At 43.7% G+C, this 12,446-nt stretch overlaps 1 protein-coding gene across 1 annotated transcript; it reads right to left on the bottom strand.

Moving 5' to 3' along the window:
* Positions 1 to 3,474: 3,474 nt before the first annotated feature.
* GKN2 (gastrokine 2) lies at positions 3,475 to 10,336 on the bottom strand. Its single transcript, XM_008700468.2, has 6 exons — positions 10,240 to 10,336; positions 9,084 to 9,190; positions 8,499 to 8,636; positions 5,952 to 6,062; positions 5,154 to 5,310; positions 3,475 to 3,808 (listed from the first exon to the last, which is right to left on the bottom strand). Exons 1-6 carry the CDS (start codon positions 10,334 to 10,336, stop codon positions 3,726 to 3,728), a joined length of 693 nt encoding a protein of 230 aa, XP_008698690.1. The 3' UTR covers positions 3,475 to 3,725.
* Positions 10,337 to 12,446: the final 2,110 nt, after the last annotated feature.

The following is a 12,446-nucleotide window of genomic DNA, read 5'->3' as shown; positions in this document are numbered from 1 at the left end:
ATCATTATCAGAAGCTAGAAGTCTCCATATTTTTGTTAGTTCATCAATTTATATTTATTATGTTTGGGTTAACTGATGCTTAGACCCAAACAGTTGTCCAAACAAAGAATTTGCATAAGAAAGTGTTTGATTCATATACTCGAATCCTGGGAGTTCTGAATGAACTAATTACATTTAGTTCTACCTCAAGATGACTAAATGAGTCTATATGACGTACCATTTACTGTGAAGAATGGAACGTCATGGGAAATAAGAACCCCCATGATTCCTACAGAACCCCCTTCAGCACATTCGTGTCCTGGTCCACGTCTCCCCTCTCAGGCCAGCTGTAGTAGCCAGATCAGCTCTGCTAGCCTCCCTCATGCTTTGTTGTGTTTGGTCCAGACTTGCCCCTCTTGCATGGTGGCCTAGAGAAGGTCGATGCTTGGGCATATGATGACTTAAGAGAGTTGATGGCCCAATAAAAAAATACAGGGTAGATAAGTGGACCCCCCAAAAATGCAACTATATGCCGTCTATGAGAGACTCGCTTTAGATTTAAGGACACACATAAGCTAAAGATGAAGGGATGGACAAAGATATCCCAAGCAGATTGTAGCTAAAATAGAGTAGGGGTGGCTGTACTTAGATCAGACCAAGTAGACTGTTAGTCCAAAACTGTCACAAACTGAGGGCCTCAGAGGGGAGGGGGGTGGGGGAATGGGATAGGCTGGTGATGGGTAGTAAGGAGGGCACGTATTGCATGGTGCACTGGGTGTTATACACAACTAATGAATCATTGAGCCTTACATCAGAAACCGGGGATGTACTGTATGGTGACTAACATAATATAAAAAAATAATAATAATAAGTGAAAGTGATAAAAAAAAAACTGTCACAAGAGCAAAGAAGGTCATTGCCTAATGATAAAAGGGTCAGTTCACCAGGAGGATGTAACAATTATAAATATATGTGCACTCATATCAGAGAACCTAAATATAAAATATAAACCAGGGGAGATCTGAAGAGAGAAATGGACAGCAGTACAAAGATAGCAGGAAACTTTGCTACCCCGCTTTCAATAATGGCTAGATCACCCAGGCAGAAAATCAATAAGACGACAGCAGACTTGAGTAACACTGGACCAAACGGACCTCACAGACCTATACAGAACACTCCACCCCACAACAGAATACGATTCTTCTCAAGCTCACATGGAACATTCTCCAGGAGGGATCACCTAGTAGGCTACAAAACAAGTCTTAACAAGTTTATGAATCATTCCAAGTATCTTTTCCAACCACAATGGAGTGAAATTCGAAATCACTAACAAAAGGAAGACAAGAAAGCTCGCAAGTACATGGAAATTAGACAACACGCTCTTGACTAACAATTGGATCCAAGAGAAGTCAGAGGGAAAATTAGAAAATATCTCAAGGCATACAAAAATGGAAACAGTTGATATCTTCCTTCCCCAGCCCTGAAGAAGGAGCTCCTTCTGAAGAAGGTGTTTTTGTTTTTGTTTTTTTAATAATATTTATTTTGTTATGTTAGTCACCATACAGTACATCCCCAGTTCTGGATGTAGTGTTCCATGAGTCATTACTTGCATACAACACCCAGTGCACCGTGCAATATGTGCCCTCCTTAATCAAGCCCAGCTCCCTCGTAACTTCCATGCGGACACATTCCTTTTAGGCATGTGCTGGCCCACTCCACCTGTTGCCCCCAACAGGTATTCAGTGTGACACCAGCACTGAGCAGGGTTAACCAACTTAACGATAAAGCAGAGTCAGGGAAAGCAGAGCTCAAAGTTCTGCTTTAAAAAAGGGACTAATGTTGTAAAAATTAATGAGGACAACACAGCTCTAAGCAGTAAATTCCACAGGAGGTTGCCAATCGTAACACTCCCTCCACCCACCACACCCCACCCATCTTGGCCACGGGGAGTAAGAATGTGCCCCAGGTGATTCAATCTGGTGCCTTTCCAAAGATTCGTACATTAAAACTAACTGAAATGAAAATGAAGAGAAGGGGCGCCTGGGTGGCTCAGTCGTTAAGCGTCTGCCTTCGGCTCAGGGCGTGATCCCGGCGTTATGGGATCGAGCCCCACATCAGGCTCCTCCGCTGGGAGCCTGCTTCTTCCTCTCCCACTCCCCCTGCTTGTGTTCCCTCTCTCGCTGGCTGTCTCTCTCTCTGTCAAATAAATAAATAAAATAAAATAAATTAATTAAAAAAAAATAAAATGAAGAGAAGTCCCTTCCTCTCTGACAAAGACGCTGGGAAAATGGAGACCCTGGGCCTCACAGCGGTGGTGTTTCTATCCTCCAGGAGAAAGTTGACGCAAGATTCTGAGGCTGACACACAGAAAGGAGAGTCTGGAGTGGGAGAAGAGTCTGGCCACCTTCACACACCTTGGGCTAGCCACCCGAAGCTAGAATATCCCTATCTTTCTACAGCAACATGAGACAATAGATTCTACCCTCTTAGCCTCAGTTATTTTGATTTTGGGTGCTATCACTTGCAAACACAGGTCAAATGCAAGTACACTCTACTATCCGTTTGGCATGTTACTATACGCACTTTACCGCTGCTAGCAAATGTTGTCATGTAGATGGCTCACTTCCCCAGCAAGAAAATTATTTCCTTGACAATGGTAATTTTGCCAGCATACCTGCCCCAGTGCTGAGGACATGGTTAAGTGTTTTAAATATGTTTATTAATGGTTATTATGGAGCAGATGCTCAGTGTTAGCAATAGGAGCAGTTGGTAACAGAAATTCTTGTTAAAGGCGTTCCTCCATGTTCTGCTGACCGGTCCACAGGAGAACCAGCTGTATGATCTGGAAATGGGCCCACATTACACAACGTATTTGGCATATTGGAAATTGCTTTCCTTTTATATATTGACTTGGCGTTCCCAGTGAGTTTCTCACTCCTGTCAAGATTTTCAGTACGGTTCATCTTTCTCTGGGTGATGGGTGTTCCCCACTACCTCTCCCCTCGCTCCAAGACAAAATACATTATGATAGTATTTATTAAGGTTGAGACTAGTGCTTTGATGCGCTAAAAGAAATTTTTTAAAAGGCGTGTGACTGGCCCTCCAAGCTGGGTGCCCCGTCAGAGGGCATAGTTTCCATCACCGGAGCAGTCAAGTTGTTTGCTAAGAGAACACCAAACCCCGCCCCCGTCGGCAGGTGGAGGCCACTGCCTGCTCCTCCCAGACTGCACAAGGGGTTGTTTTTGTTTTATTTTTAATTAAAATTTTTATTTTTTTCTTTTCTTATTTAAGTATAATTAAAGTACAGCATTATATTAGCTTCAGGGGTACAATGTAATGATTCAACAATTCTACACATTTCTCGGTGCTCATCAAGACAAGTGTCCTCTGAATCCCCTTTGTTTTGGTGGGCAGGTGGGCAGCGGGTCTGGTGGAGGCCATCTGGACACCTGCACCCCGCTGACCACCCTGTGATGACTCCGCTTTATTATTTGGGAAGTTTCACACCTTATGTACTTTACTTACAATCCTGGCAAATTCTTTCCTTCTATATGTTGACGTCAACATTGTTTGGCTTCCTTTGTTGTTTACAAAAAAAGCAAACACCCAGAGATCTGTAGATACAGGATTTATGTTTTACCACCGAGTCTCAACATTAGTTGGGGCGTGGGGAAAGAACTTAATTTGGCCGCTGAGTGGAAACCAAGGGTGGGTGTCTTGGAAAGGCAACGCTGGTGGGTTGATGCCTAAACACTAACGCCTGCGCAGATGGAGATTCCAAAGATGCCCAGGAGTCCGGCCTTCGAACAGATGCCAGCACTGACATTATCTGAAAAGGAGACACATTTGTGAAGAAGGAGCATTGAGAAACACATTCTTAGAATGCAGCAAACCCATGCCTTTTTGTTAATGTCTTGACTATGTTACCCAAGTTTTTAGCTATCCTTGTATTGCAAAGGGTAATAACATGTTAGCTTAAATAAGACTGACAACTCCTAGGGGCACCTGGGAGGCTCAGTTGGTTAAGCGGTCTGCCTTCAGCTCAGGTTGTGATCCCGGGGTCCTGGGATGGAGCCCTCCCCTACCTTGGGCTCCCTGCTCAGTGGCGGGTCTGCTTCTCCCTCTCCCTCTGCACTCCCCCCACACCCTTGTGTGCTCTCTCTCTCAAATAAACAAATAAAATGTTAAAAAAAAAAAAAAAAAAAAGACTGACAGCTTCTAGAAGTGCTGTCTGGCTCTATTCGATTGATGCTCTGACATTCTGTGTTGGTGACCGGCCTGTGCTTTTACTCTAAGTACTAATGACCCTACTAAAAGAAAAATACCTTAAAAATTTTTTCTAGACAGTAAAAATGTGATAAATGCTCATTATTTTCTTTTGTATCTTACCTTCCACTACTCTGGGGAATTTATCTTGTTACATTCGCCATCTGTGGCTTGGCCCCTCTTTCCCTCTGGCCACTCTCCCATATTTGGAAACTTTGTATAAAAATACCAGTAATGACTGCAGTGATATATGCTAGCTGGACGACTCGAGGCTTTATTCCCTGTCGACCAGTGCACTTTGCTTGCTCTTTCTTAGACTCATTCTATCCTAGATTCTGAAAATAGTTTTTAAAACTTTTTTGAAGAATAATTGACAAATGAATTTGTATGTATTTCCAGCAAACACCGTGATAATTTGATACACACACATTGTAGAATGATTACCAAGACCAAGAGAACACATTCATCACCTCACACAGTTCACGTGGGTAATTCTTGTGTGTGTGTGTGTGTGTGTGTGTGTGTGTGTAAGAATGCTTAGGATCTCCTCTCCACCACTTTCATGTACACAATACCGTGTTATTAACGCCCGTCAGCACGAGGCACAGCAGGAAATCCAATCGGTTTTCCTCGGCACCCAGGACATCCTAAAATTTCATCGTCTTTGTTAACCCATCAACTTCTCCACCAAGCGTGTGCACAGTTAGCAGAGAGTTTCATTCATTTTGGTATCTCCCTCACGCTGAGCACGATTTCCACACCCGGTCGGTATTTAGTTCCCCAAGTCAAGGGAAAGGAGTCATGTTTCACGTCTACCTGTATTTCTCACCCCCCCGCCCCAGCACAGGGCCCCGTACAGGGGAGCTTTCAGAAAATATTTGGTGACGGAATAATTTACTGGTACTCACCTAACTTGTCAACCACTTCCCCCTTGTACAGGGGCACATGACTGCAGAGCTGCCTGATGGGGGAGCCGAACAGAAACCAGTCTGCGTGTATCATCAGAGACTGTAGCGGGTTATACTTGACCCAGAAGTATTTGTCAGAGTACATGTTCTTCATAGCCTAGAGCAGTAGAAGAGAGGGGGAGGGGATAAAGTAGGCTGACATAACCTGATGTCCCTTATTCGAAACTGACTTTTTCATATTATTAAGCAGAAGGCCATCAGGAATCTCAAGATACTATCTCCTTCTGAGCACTTGGTCTGCAGGGAAGCCTCGTTATTACGCATGTTATTTCACTGCTGGTGACAGTGACACCCGGGAGGGTGAATCCCACAGCAGGGGTGGCACAGATGGGAAGTTACAGGGAGAGAATGAAACACCAGTCCCGAGCCCCGAGCCGTGTTTGTTTATTCTCGCCATCCCGTATTGTTTCTTTACACCTTTGTGTTGCGGACGATTATGACTTCACTCGTTTTTCTGCCAGTCACTATTTCTGAGAGCCCTGCTGTTCAGTCCTTTCCAGAAAAGCACTGGAATTGATTATAAGTTCTTGGCTTGGGAGCTGAATGGTAGAAATCAAGCTAAAGGATGTATTCCTGCTCCCAAAAACAATAAAGGAGAAAACACTTTAACAGGTGGAGAGTACATACCCACGGTAAGATGTAATATTGTGATCTTCCCCCTTACCCGCTTCTTTCCTCCGTAGGTACCAGTTTTCCCCGGCAAAGGAAAGGGAATGGGTAAGGGTACTGCAGAATCACCTGTTTCTCGTAGATGTATCGTTTTAGTTCTTCCAGAGCGGGGATGGCCTTATGGTCCATCTTCAGGATGTAGCAGGCTCTTCGGGAAAGCACCCGGGATGCGATGTAGCCCTGAGGCAGCAAGAGTGCAGTTACTGGCCCTCCTGGTTCCCCAGGTTGGGAACTGGTGGGGAGGACGTTTGAGCCTCATTGCGGAAAGCCTCAAGCGTGCGCAGTGAGTGCACGTGACCACTTTTCAACTCGCGATCCATTCTTTTTTTTATAATAATTTTTTATTATATTATGTTAGTCACCATACAGTACATCCCTAGTTTTCAATGTAAAGTTCCATGATTCATTACTTGCGTATAACCCCCAGTGCACCATGCAATACGTGCCCTCCTTAATACCCATCACCGGTCTATCCCAATCCCCCACCCCCCTCCCCTCTGAAGCCCTCAGTTTGTTTCCCAGAGTCCATAGTCTCTCATGGTTCATTCCCCCTTCTGTTTACGCCCCCCTTTCTTCTTCCCTTTCTTCTCCTACCGATCTTCCTACTTCTTATGTTCCATAGATGAGTGAAACCGTATGAGAATTGTCTTTCTCTGGCTGACTTATTTCACTTAGCGATCCATTCTCTCCGTTTGCCTTTTTTACATCATAGTTTTACTTTTTGGCTCGTTGTTTCCATCTCTGAAGTTGTACAAACCCATGATTTGTGCCCCACTTTTCATATTTTGTAACCAGTGCCTGTAGTTTGGGGTTTGAACAATTAAGAAGCAGCAGCTGTCTGTCTCTTTCTATTGATTTCGTTCTGCGTTTTCCTCAATTTGGGGTAAATACAGTATTCTTTAGAACTATGCTTTCCAATATGTTCATTACTAGCCACATGTGTTACTTAAATTAAAATTTAAATTAAGTAAAACTTAAAATGTACTTCCTCTGTCACACAGTTCACGTGCTCAGTAGCCACAAGCGGCCAGTAGCTTCTCTGTTGGAAAATACAGATACAGAGCATTTCCACCATCGTAGAAATTTCTACTGGACAGTGCTGCCTGAGAAACTGTCTTTCACATACACACTCACCCTCACCGCCAACACACACACATTTCATCTATTCTTCTCTCCTTTACTGTCTTCTTTCCATCCTTTCTCCACCTCAAACCCAAGCTCGCTGGACAGGGCTGGGTTGGAGGAAGGTGGGATCGAAACAGCAATGGTGGGTGAGTCCCATGGAGCCAAACGGAACTGGAGGCCACTTCACCTTCATCCTGAATGGAATTTTCTCTATAGAATTCACAATAATTATATAGTCTGCGAGGCTGTATGTCATACAAACACTCTTCTAGTTCCTATTTTTCAATTCTCACAAATTGCCAGTTCCTAAAATTCAAAAATAGCCTGAGGCAAAGCCTGATGGCAATGGAAGGGGCTTAAACTGAGTCTTCACCACTCTGGGTTTTTTTAAAGACACTTTGGGGATTTCCATGAAATCTGCTTTAAAAAACAATTTCAGTGCAACTTCCTTTAAAAATGTATCTTTCGAAGATTCTATGCTTTCAGATGCGTCCTAGAACTCCTGATGCCAATGGGGAGGAGACATGTGAGGGGGTTCCTACAAGAATAGGAGACAGAAAGTGCGTCCAAATGTCCAGTGACATGGACTACAACCTATTTCTATCCACAAGGCGTAGCTCTGTTCCACGGTAAAAGCAGCCTCCTAATCAGGTGGAACAAATAGAAAACAAACAGATAAATGGATAAAGGACCAAATAACTTTTCTGAGCAGTTTTCTGAGACTTATTGGTAATACCAGTAACTGAAACTTAGAGAGTCTGGAGTTTTTGGTTAGCATACTTTCCTTCCTCCAGACGAAGTATGATTTACTGCATATCCTACTTACATAGTTGAATGGGTATAGTTGTTCTGGATTTCTGCTATTCTGTGATTGTTTATTCCCTAATCGCTCTTCTTTTTGCATGAGTTTTTGTATTAGAAGCCCTAATTCATTCATTTATTCATTCAGCAAATAATTTTTGAGAGCCTGTGTGCCAGGCTATGCTCTAGGTTTTGGTCCACTCTTCTAGAGACTTTCTGAGCCTGTAGTGAGACAATCATCATGATGCTTCCAATTGTCACCTCAAAAGGTCAAGCAGACGTGTATGTTTCCTCTCACACTTTTTTCTTAGAAATGGTTTTGTTTGGGGAAGCCTGGGTGGCTCAGTCGGTTTAATGTCCTACTCTTGCTTTCAGCTCAGGTCCTGATCTCAGGGTCTTGAGATCGAGCCCCCAGTTGGACTCTGAGCTCACGTCAGCGTGTGCTTGAGGTTCTTTCTCTTCCTCTCCCTTTGCCCCTCCCTCTCCTCGAGCGTACATGCTCTCTCTCTCTCTCTTTCTCTCTAAAATAAATAAAATCTTTTTTTTAAAAAAAGGGGGAGAAGCAAAAGTAAGGAAATTCTGAGAGAAGTGCAAGGATAGTTCTTAGAATTCAAATGTATGGTAAACGGCTGCCCCTTCACCCTAGAGAAGCCCAGTCTTGAAGAATATAAAAATTGCCTTGCTGCTTACATGTTTATAGTCAAAAATCGTGGTAGAGGAACATGATCCTGCATGGATGTTAACGATGGCGGTATTTTTTTCATTGTCAATTGTCACTGTCTCCTGAAGATTGCCACCATTGCTGTTCGGGCTGATGATATTATAAACCTGGATTAGCAAGAAAGACATAATGGTTTTTTCCATAAGTCAGCTGCACCGGAAAGGCGAACTTCCCGACAAAATACAGCCCTCCGCTCACTATGAACAAGAGATCGGAGCCTGAAACTTCCTCACTGGCATCCCGGACCAAAAACCCAAGCTAAAATAAGAATGTGACAGTCTTCTTCACGGTTTACTGTGTTATATACGGGAGAACGAAATGACATCACAGGAGAAATGGCATCGACCACATTTTAAAGCAATGGGTTGCATTTTTAAAGGCATTGCAGTTAGAAAGAAATGTCAACCTTATGGTTTCCATTATTGGTTATGTCTGGGATTCCATCCCAAATAGGGCACATGGGCTCTCTACAGTCCTCCAGATAAATGATCTTGTATCTTCCTTTTCCCCTCCCAATAACTCCAAGGTATAAAGTCCATAGCGAGCGAACTTACCTCGTATCCATGAGATTGTGTCCCAAAGATGGCCAGTGCCAGAAATACCACCTGAAAAACAAACCAGTTGCATCCATTCTCTAGCTGGCAGTCATTGAGGGTGGGGACTTAAGGAGACACCGGACAGGACAAGCACAAGTATCTCAGAAAATATACACCTCGAGACACAGGTGGGTGGTCATGGGCGGTCAACAGTCCATTTCCAAGATGTGAAACACACATTCCCTCATTTGACAGGTATTTATTGACTTCATGCTATTTGTCAGACACCAGATTCTACCTTTATGCCCCATTTCCGAGCCTTCCCAACATCATAATCCTCTAGGCAGCACGGGTTCTTATGCCAGAAACGACTTGGAGCAGGTGAACCAGGTGAGCAGGGAAGAAGGACTCATTTACTACGAGAACACCCTGGTGTGACTCACAGTGGGTCTGGATTACAGGAGTGAAGTTGTGTTTTATGGTTTAAAAAAAATGTGTTTAATTCCTTGAGACCGAGAGGGTAAAACAGATTTAAAATGGATTCATGGTGATAGAGATACAAAGGATTCCCAGGGAAACTATGAAAAGAGGATGCTTGAAAGCGTGGCTAACTTTTGAGGCTGACAGCAAGGAAAGCCTCTATATTCTCCTTAGTGATGCCATCAGACGAATGTTAGGCTGACGGGCCATGAGACTGACATTGACGCAGTTCTGACATTTTGCTGCAGTTGTGTTAAGAGTCTTATCTAACCGATCGATCCCAGTTTTGTGTTTTTTCTGAACATCACCGTGTAAGGCACTGTCATTGCAAACCGCTCGTGGAGGGGCTCTGCGGGAAGGCAGATATTTTTAAGACCTGTCAGGAGGATTTTTCGACTTTCCTAACAATCATCAATAACATCTCTCTTCTGATGACTGGAGGTGGAGGGCCTGACAAAGACCCGTATGCGGATCTCCAACCTGCCTATGAGCCCCTCCACAGCCCTTCTCTGCCTCCAGGCTGGCTCTTGTAACCTCTGACACTCTTATTTTCCTCTAATACAGAGATTTGAACAGATGGGTGGAGGACTGATCACCGTAGTGATATAATTAGAGAGAGCTCAGGAAGTGTCCCCGGACCCCAAATAACCACCCACCCAAAACCATGATTAATACACCGGGGTTACAGGTTTACGTTTCAGCAACAGATCTCCTCTTGGAAAATCAAGAGACCCCTCGGAGATGGAACTCTTTAAGCCGACAATCCTGAACACCTGATGGGGCTGTGCCATGATTGCTCCTGCCAGTGGGGCCGGAGACGGGTACATTTCAAGTCTAAACCTCATTTTTATTGGCATGGGAAAATCGCATTCCTCTGTGCCTCAGTCTCCTCACCTGTAGGATGGGGGTAATACTACTCAGCTCACGGAGTTGTTGAAGTGAAAAAAATCAAAGTATTTATGTTTAGCATAGGCTCTCATATGCACTTAGAAAATGACAGCTGCTGTTATCTTTTTCAAAAAATTGCCCCTTCTCTTTTAAACAGTAAATGCAGTTGTCCCCAAATGCCTACGTTCCTTCCCAAGCTCATAATCACAAGGAATTATTATTAAAAATTCTCCAAATTAAAATTCTCTAGATGTTTCCAAAATGCTTTCTTTGCATTGTTTAGTAAATGTCTCAGAAGACAGACAATGGGGACGACTGGGTAGCGCAGTCGTTAAAGCATCTGCCTTCGGCTCAGGGCGTGATCCTGGAGTGCCGGGATCGAGTCCCACATCGGGCTCCTCCGCTGGGAGCCTGCTTCTTCCTCTCCCACTCCCCCTGCTGTGTTCCCTCTCTCGCTGGCTGTCTCTGTCAAATAAATAAATAAAATCTTAAAAAAAAAAAAAGAAGACAGACAATGGACAAATAAATATCCGACTTCATAGGTAACGCTATCCTGGCCAAAGACATTATTTAATTCAATCACAGAAGCTTTGAAGCATGCACAGTGTTCACCTAAGACTGCTGAAATCGATTTGGAATTGACTGGATTTGAACATTCCCTGCAGGAGCCAGGCAAGAGTATAAAGAAGCATAAACAAATACTCACAAGGATTTTCATTTTGCCTGATGGGAAGACGGTGCCAGAGCAAGTGAGGCTGCTGGTGCGACTTCGACCCTTTATATGAGCTTAAAGGTGTGGAAATCGCTTTCCAGAACAATTACTTTGGAAAAGGCTATGTCCATATCTCTGACAAACCCCAGCAAACTCCTTTATCGGGATTGAGACCCAATCACATAACCTGATGTCAATAAAGTTCATTAGTCAGTAGCAAAAATCTACCACTTGGTCACTCAGTAAATATTCCTTGCTTATCTGCATTATGTTGCAGTTGATTCAATTTCCACCCTTTAAAAATATTACAAGATGCTTGTTCTACACCAGCATCTTATAGACAAGCAAGGACATAGTCCTACTATCTGCCCCTGATGGTAAAGTCCTCCCTTCAGACCTGAATGGGGTCTTCAGTGTTTTTTCATGTCTGCCCTGCATTTTGAATTCTTCCACCCAAAGAATGGACATAAGACTAGAGGCGGGGGTGCCTGGGTGGCACAGCGGTTAAGCGTCTGCCTTCGGCTCAGGGCGTGATCCCGGCGTTACGGGATCGAGCCCCGCATCAGGCTCCTCCGCTATGAGCCTGCTTCTTCCTCTCCCACTCCCCCTGCTTGTGTTCCCTCTCTCGCTGGCTGTCTGTATCTCTGTCAAATAAATAAATAAAATCTTTAAAAAAAAAAAAAACTAGAGGTGAACACAGTGGCTGGGGGACCCCTATGACTTCCTTTCTTCTCCCTGTTAAAGTTGCTCCCAATTCCCAGAGATTCATGAGGAAGAAGGTCCAGAGACCACTCTGCCCCATTACCAGAGCTAACCAAATGTTTACATTAAGCATTGCCCAATACTCCGTAAAAACTATGAGTTATACATCTCTAGTTTTCCTGAAGTGCACTGAAAATTTCTCAGACTAAAAAAAAAAAAAAAGGATAAAGTTGAATTTGTGTAATTTTTATAATACCACACTCAAAAATGTTTGGCTAGTGTTATGGTGGGATCATTAATTCAGAAGGCAGGGAAGTATAAAAATAAACAATATCTGTCAATGGCAAAATTGTTAACCATCGAGAATTGCTATAGTAAGCACACAAGTCACGTAAGTGACGTCCTTGTTCTCCAGCTGGAGTGACTTCCTAACCAGCAGCTTGAAAAATGGGGCTTTTCAAAAGCAGACATTGGGCAATTTGGGGGTTACCTGGTTTACCGGAATTCCCCTAACCCGGCTGGTCAGCTGGGGTGGCTGGAAAACGTGCTGCTTTATTAAGCCTTTTTGAGATGCCGGCAGCAAGAAGAATTACAGTTTT

This window comes from Ursus maritimus, unplaced genomic scaffold (assembly GCF_017311325.1).
Source record: "Ursus maritimus isolate PB19 unplaced genomic scaffold, ASM1731132v1 scaffold_6, whole genome shotgun sequence".
Lineage (NCBI taxonomy): Eukaryota > Metazoa > Chordata > Mammalia > Carnivora > Ursidae > Ursus > Ursus maritimus.
Note: the sequence above shows the minus strand (reverse complement) of the source record. Positions and strands in the feature narration are given on the sequence as shown.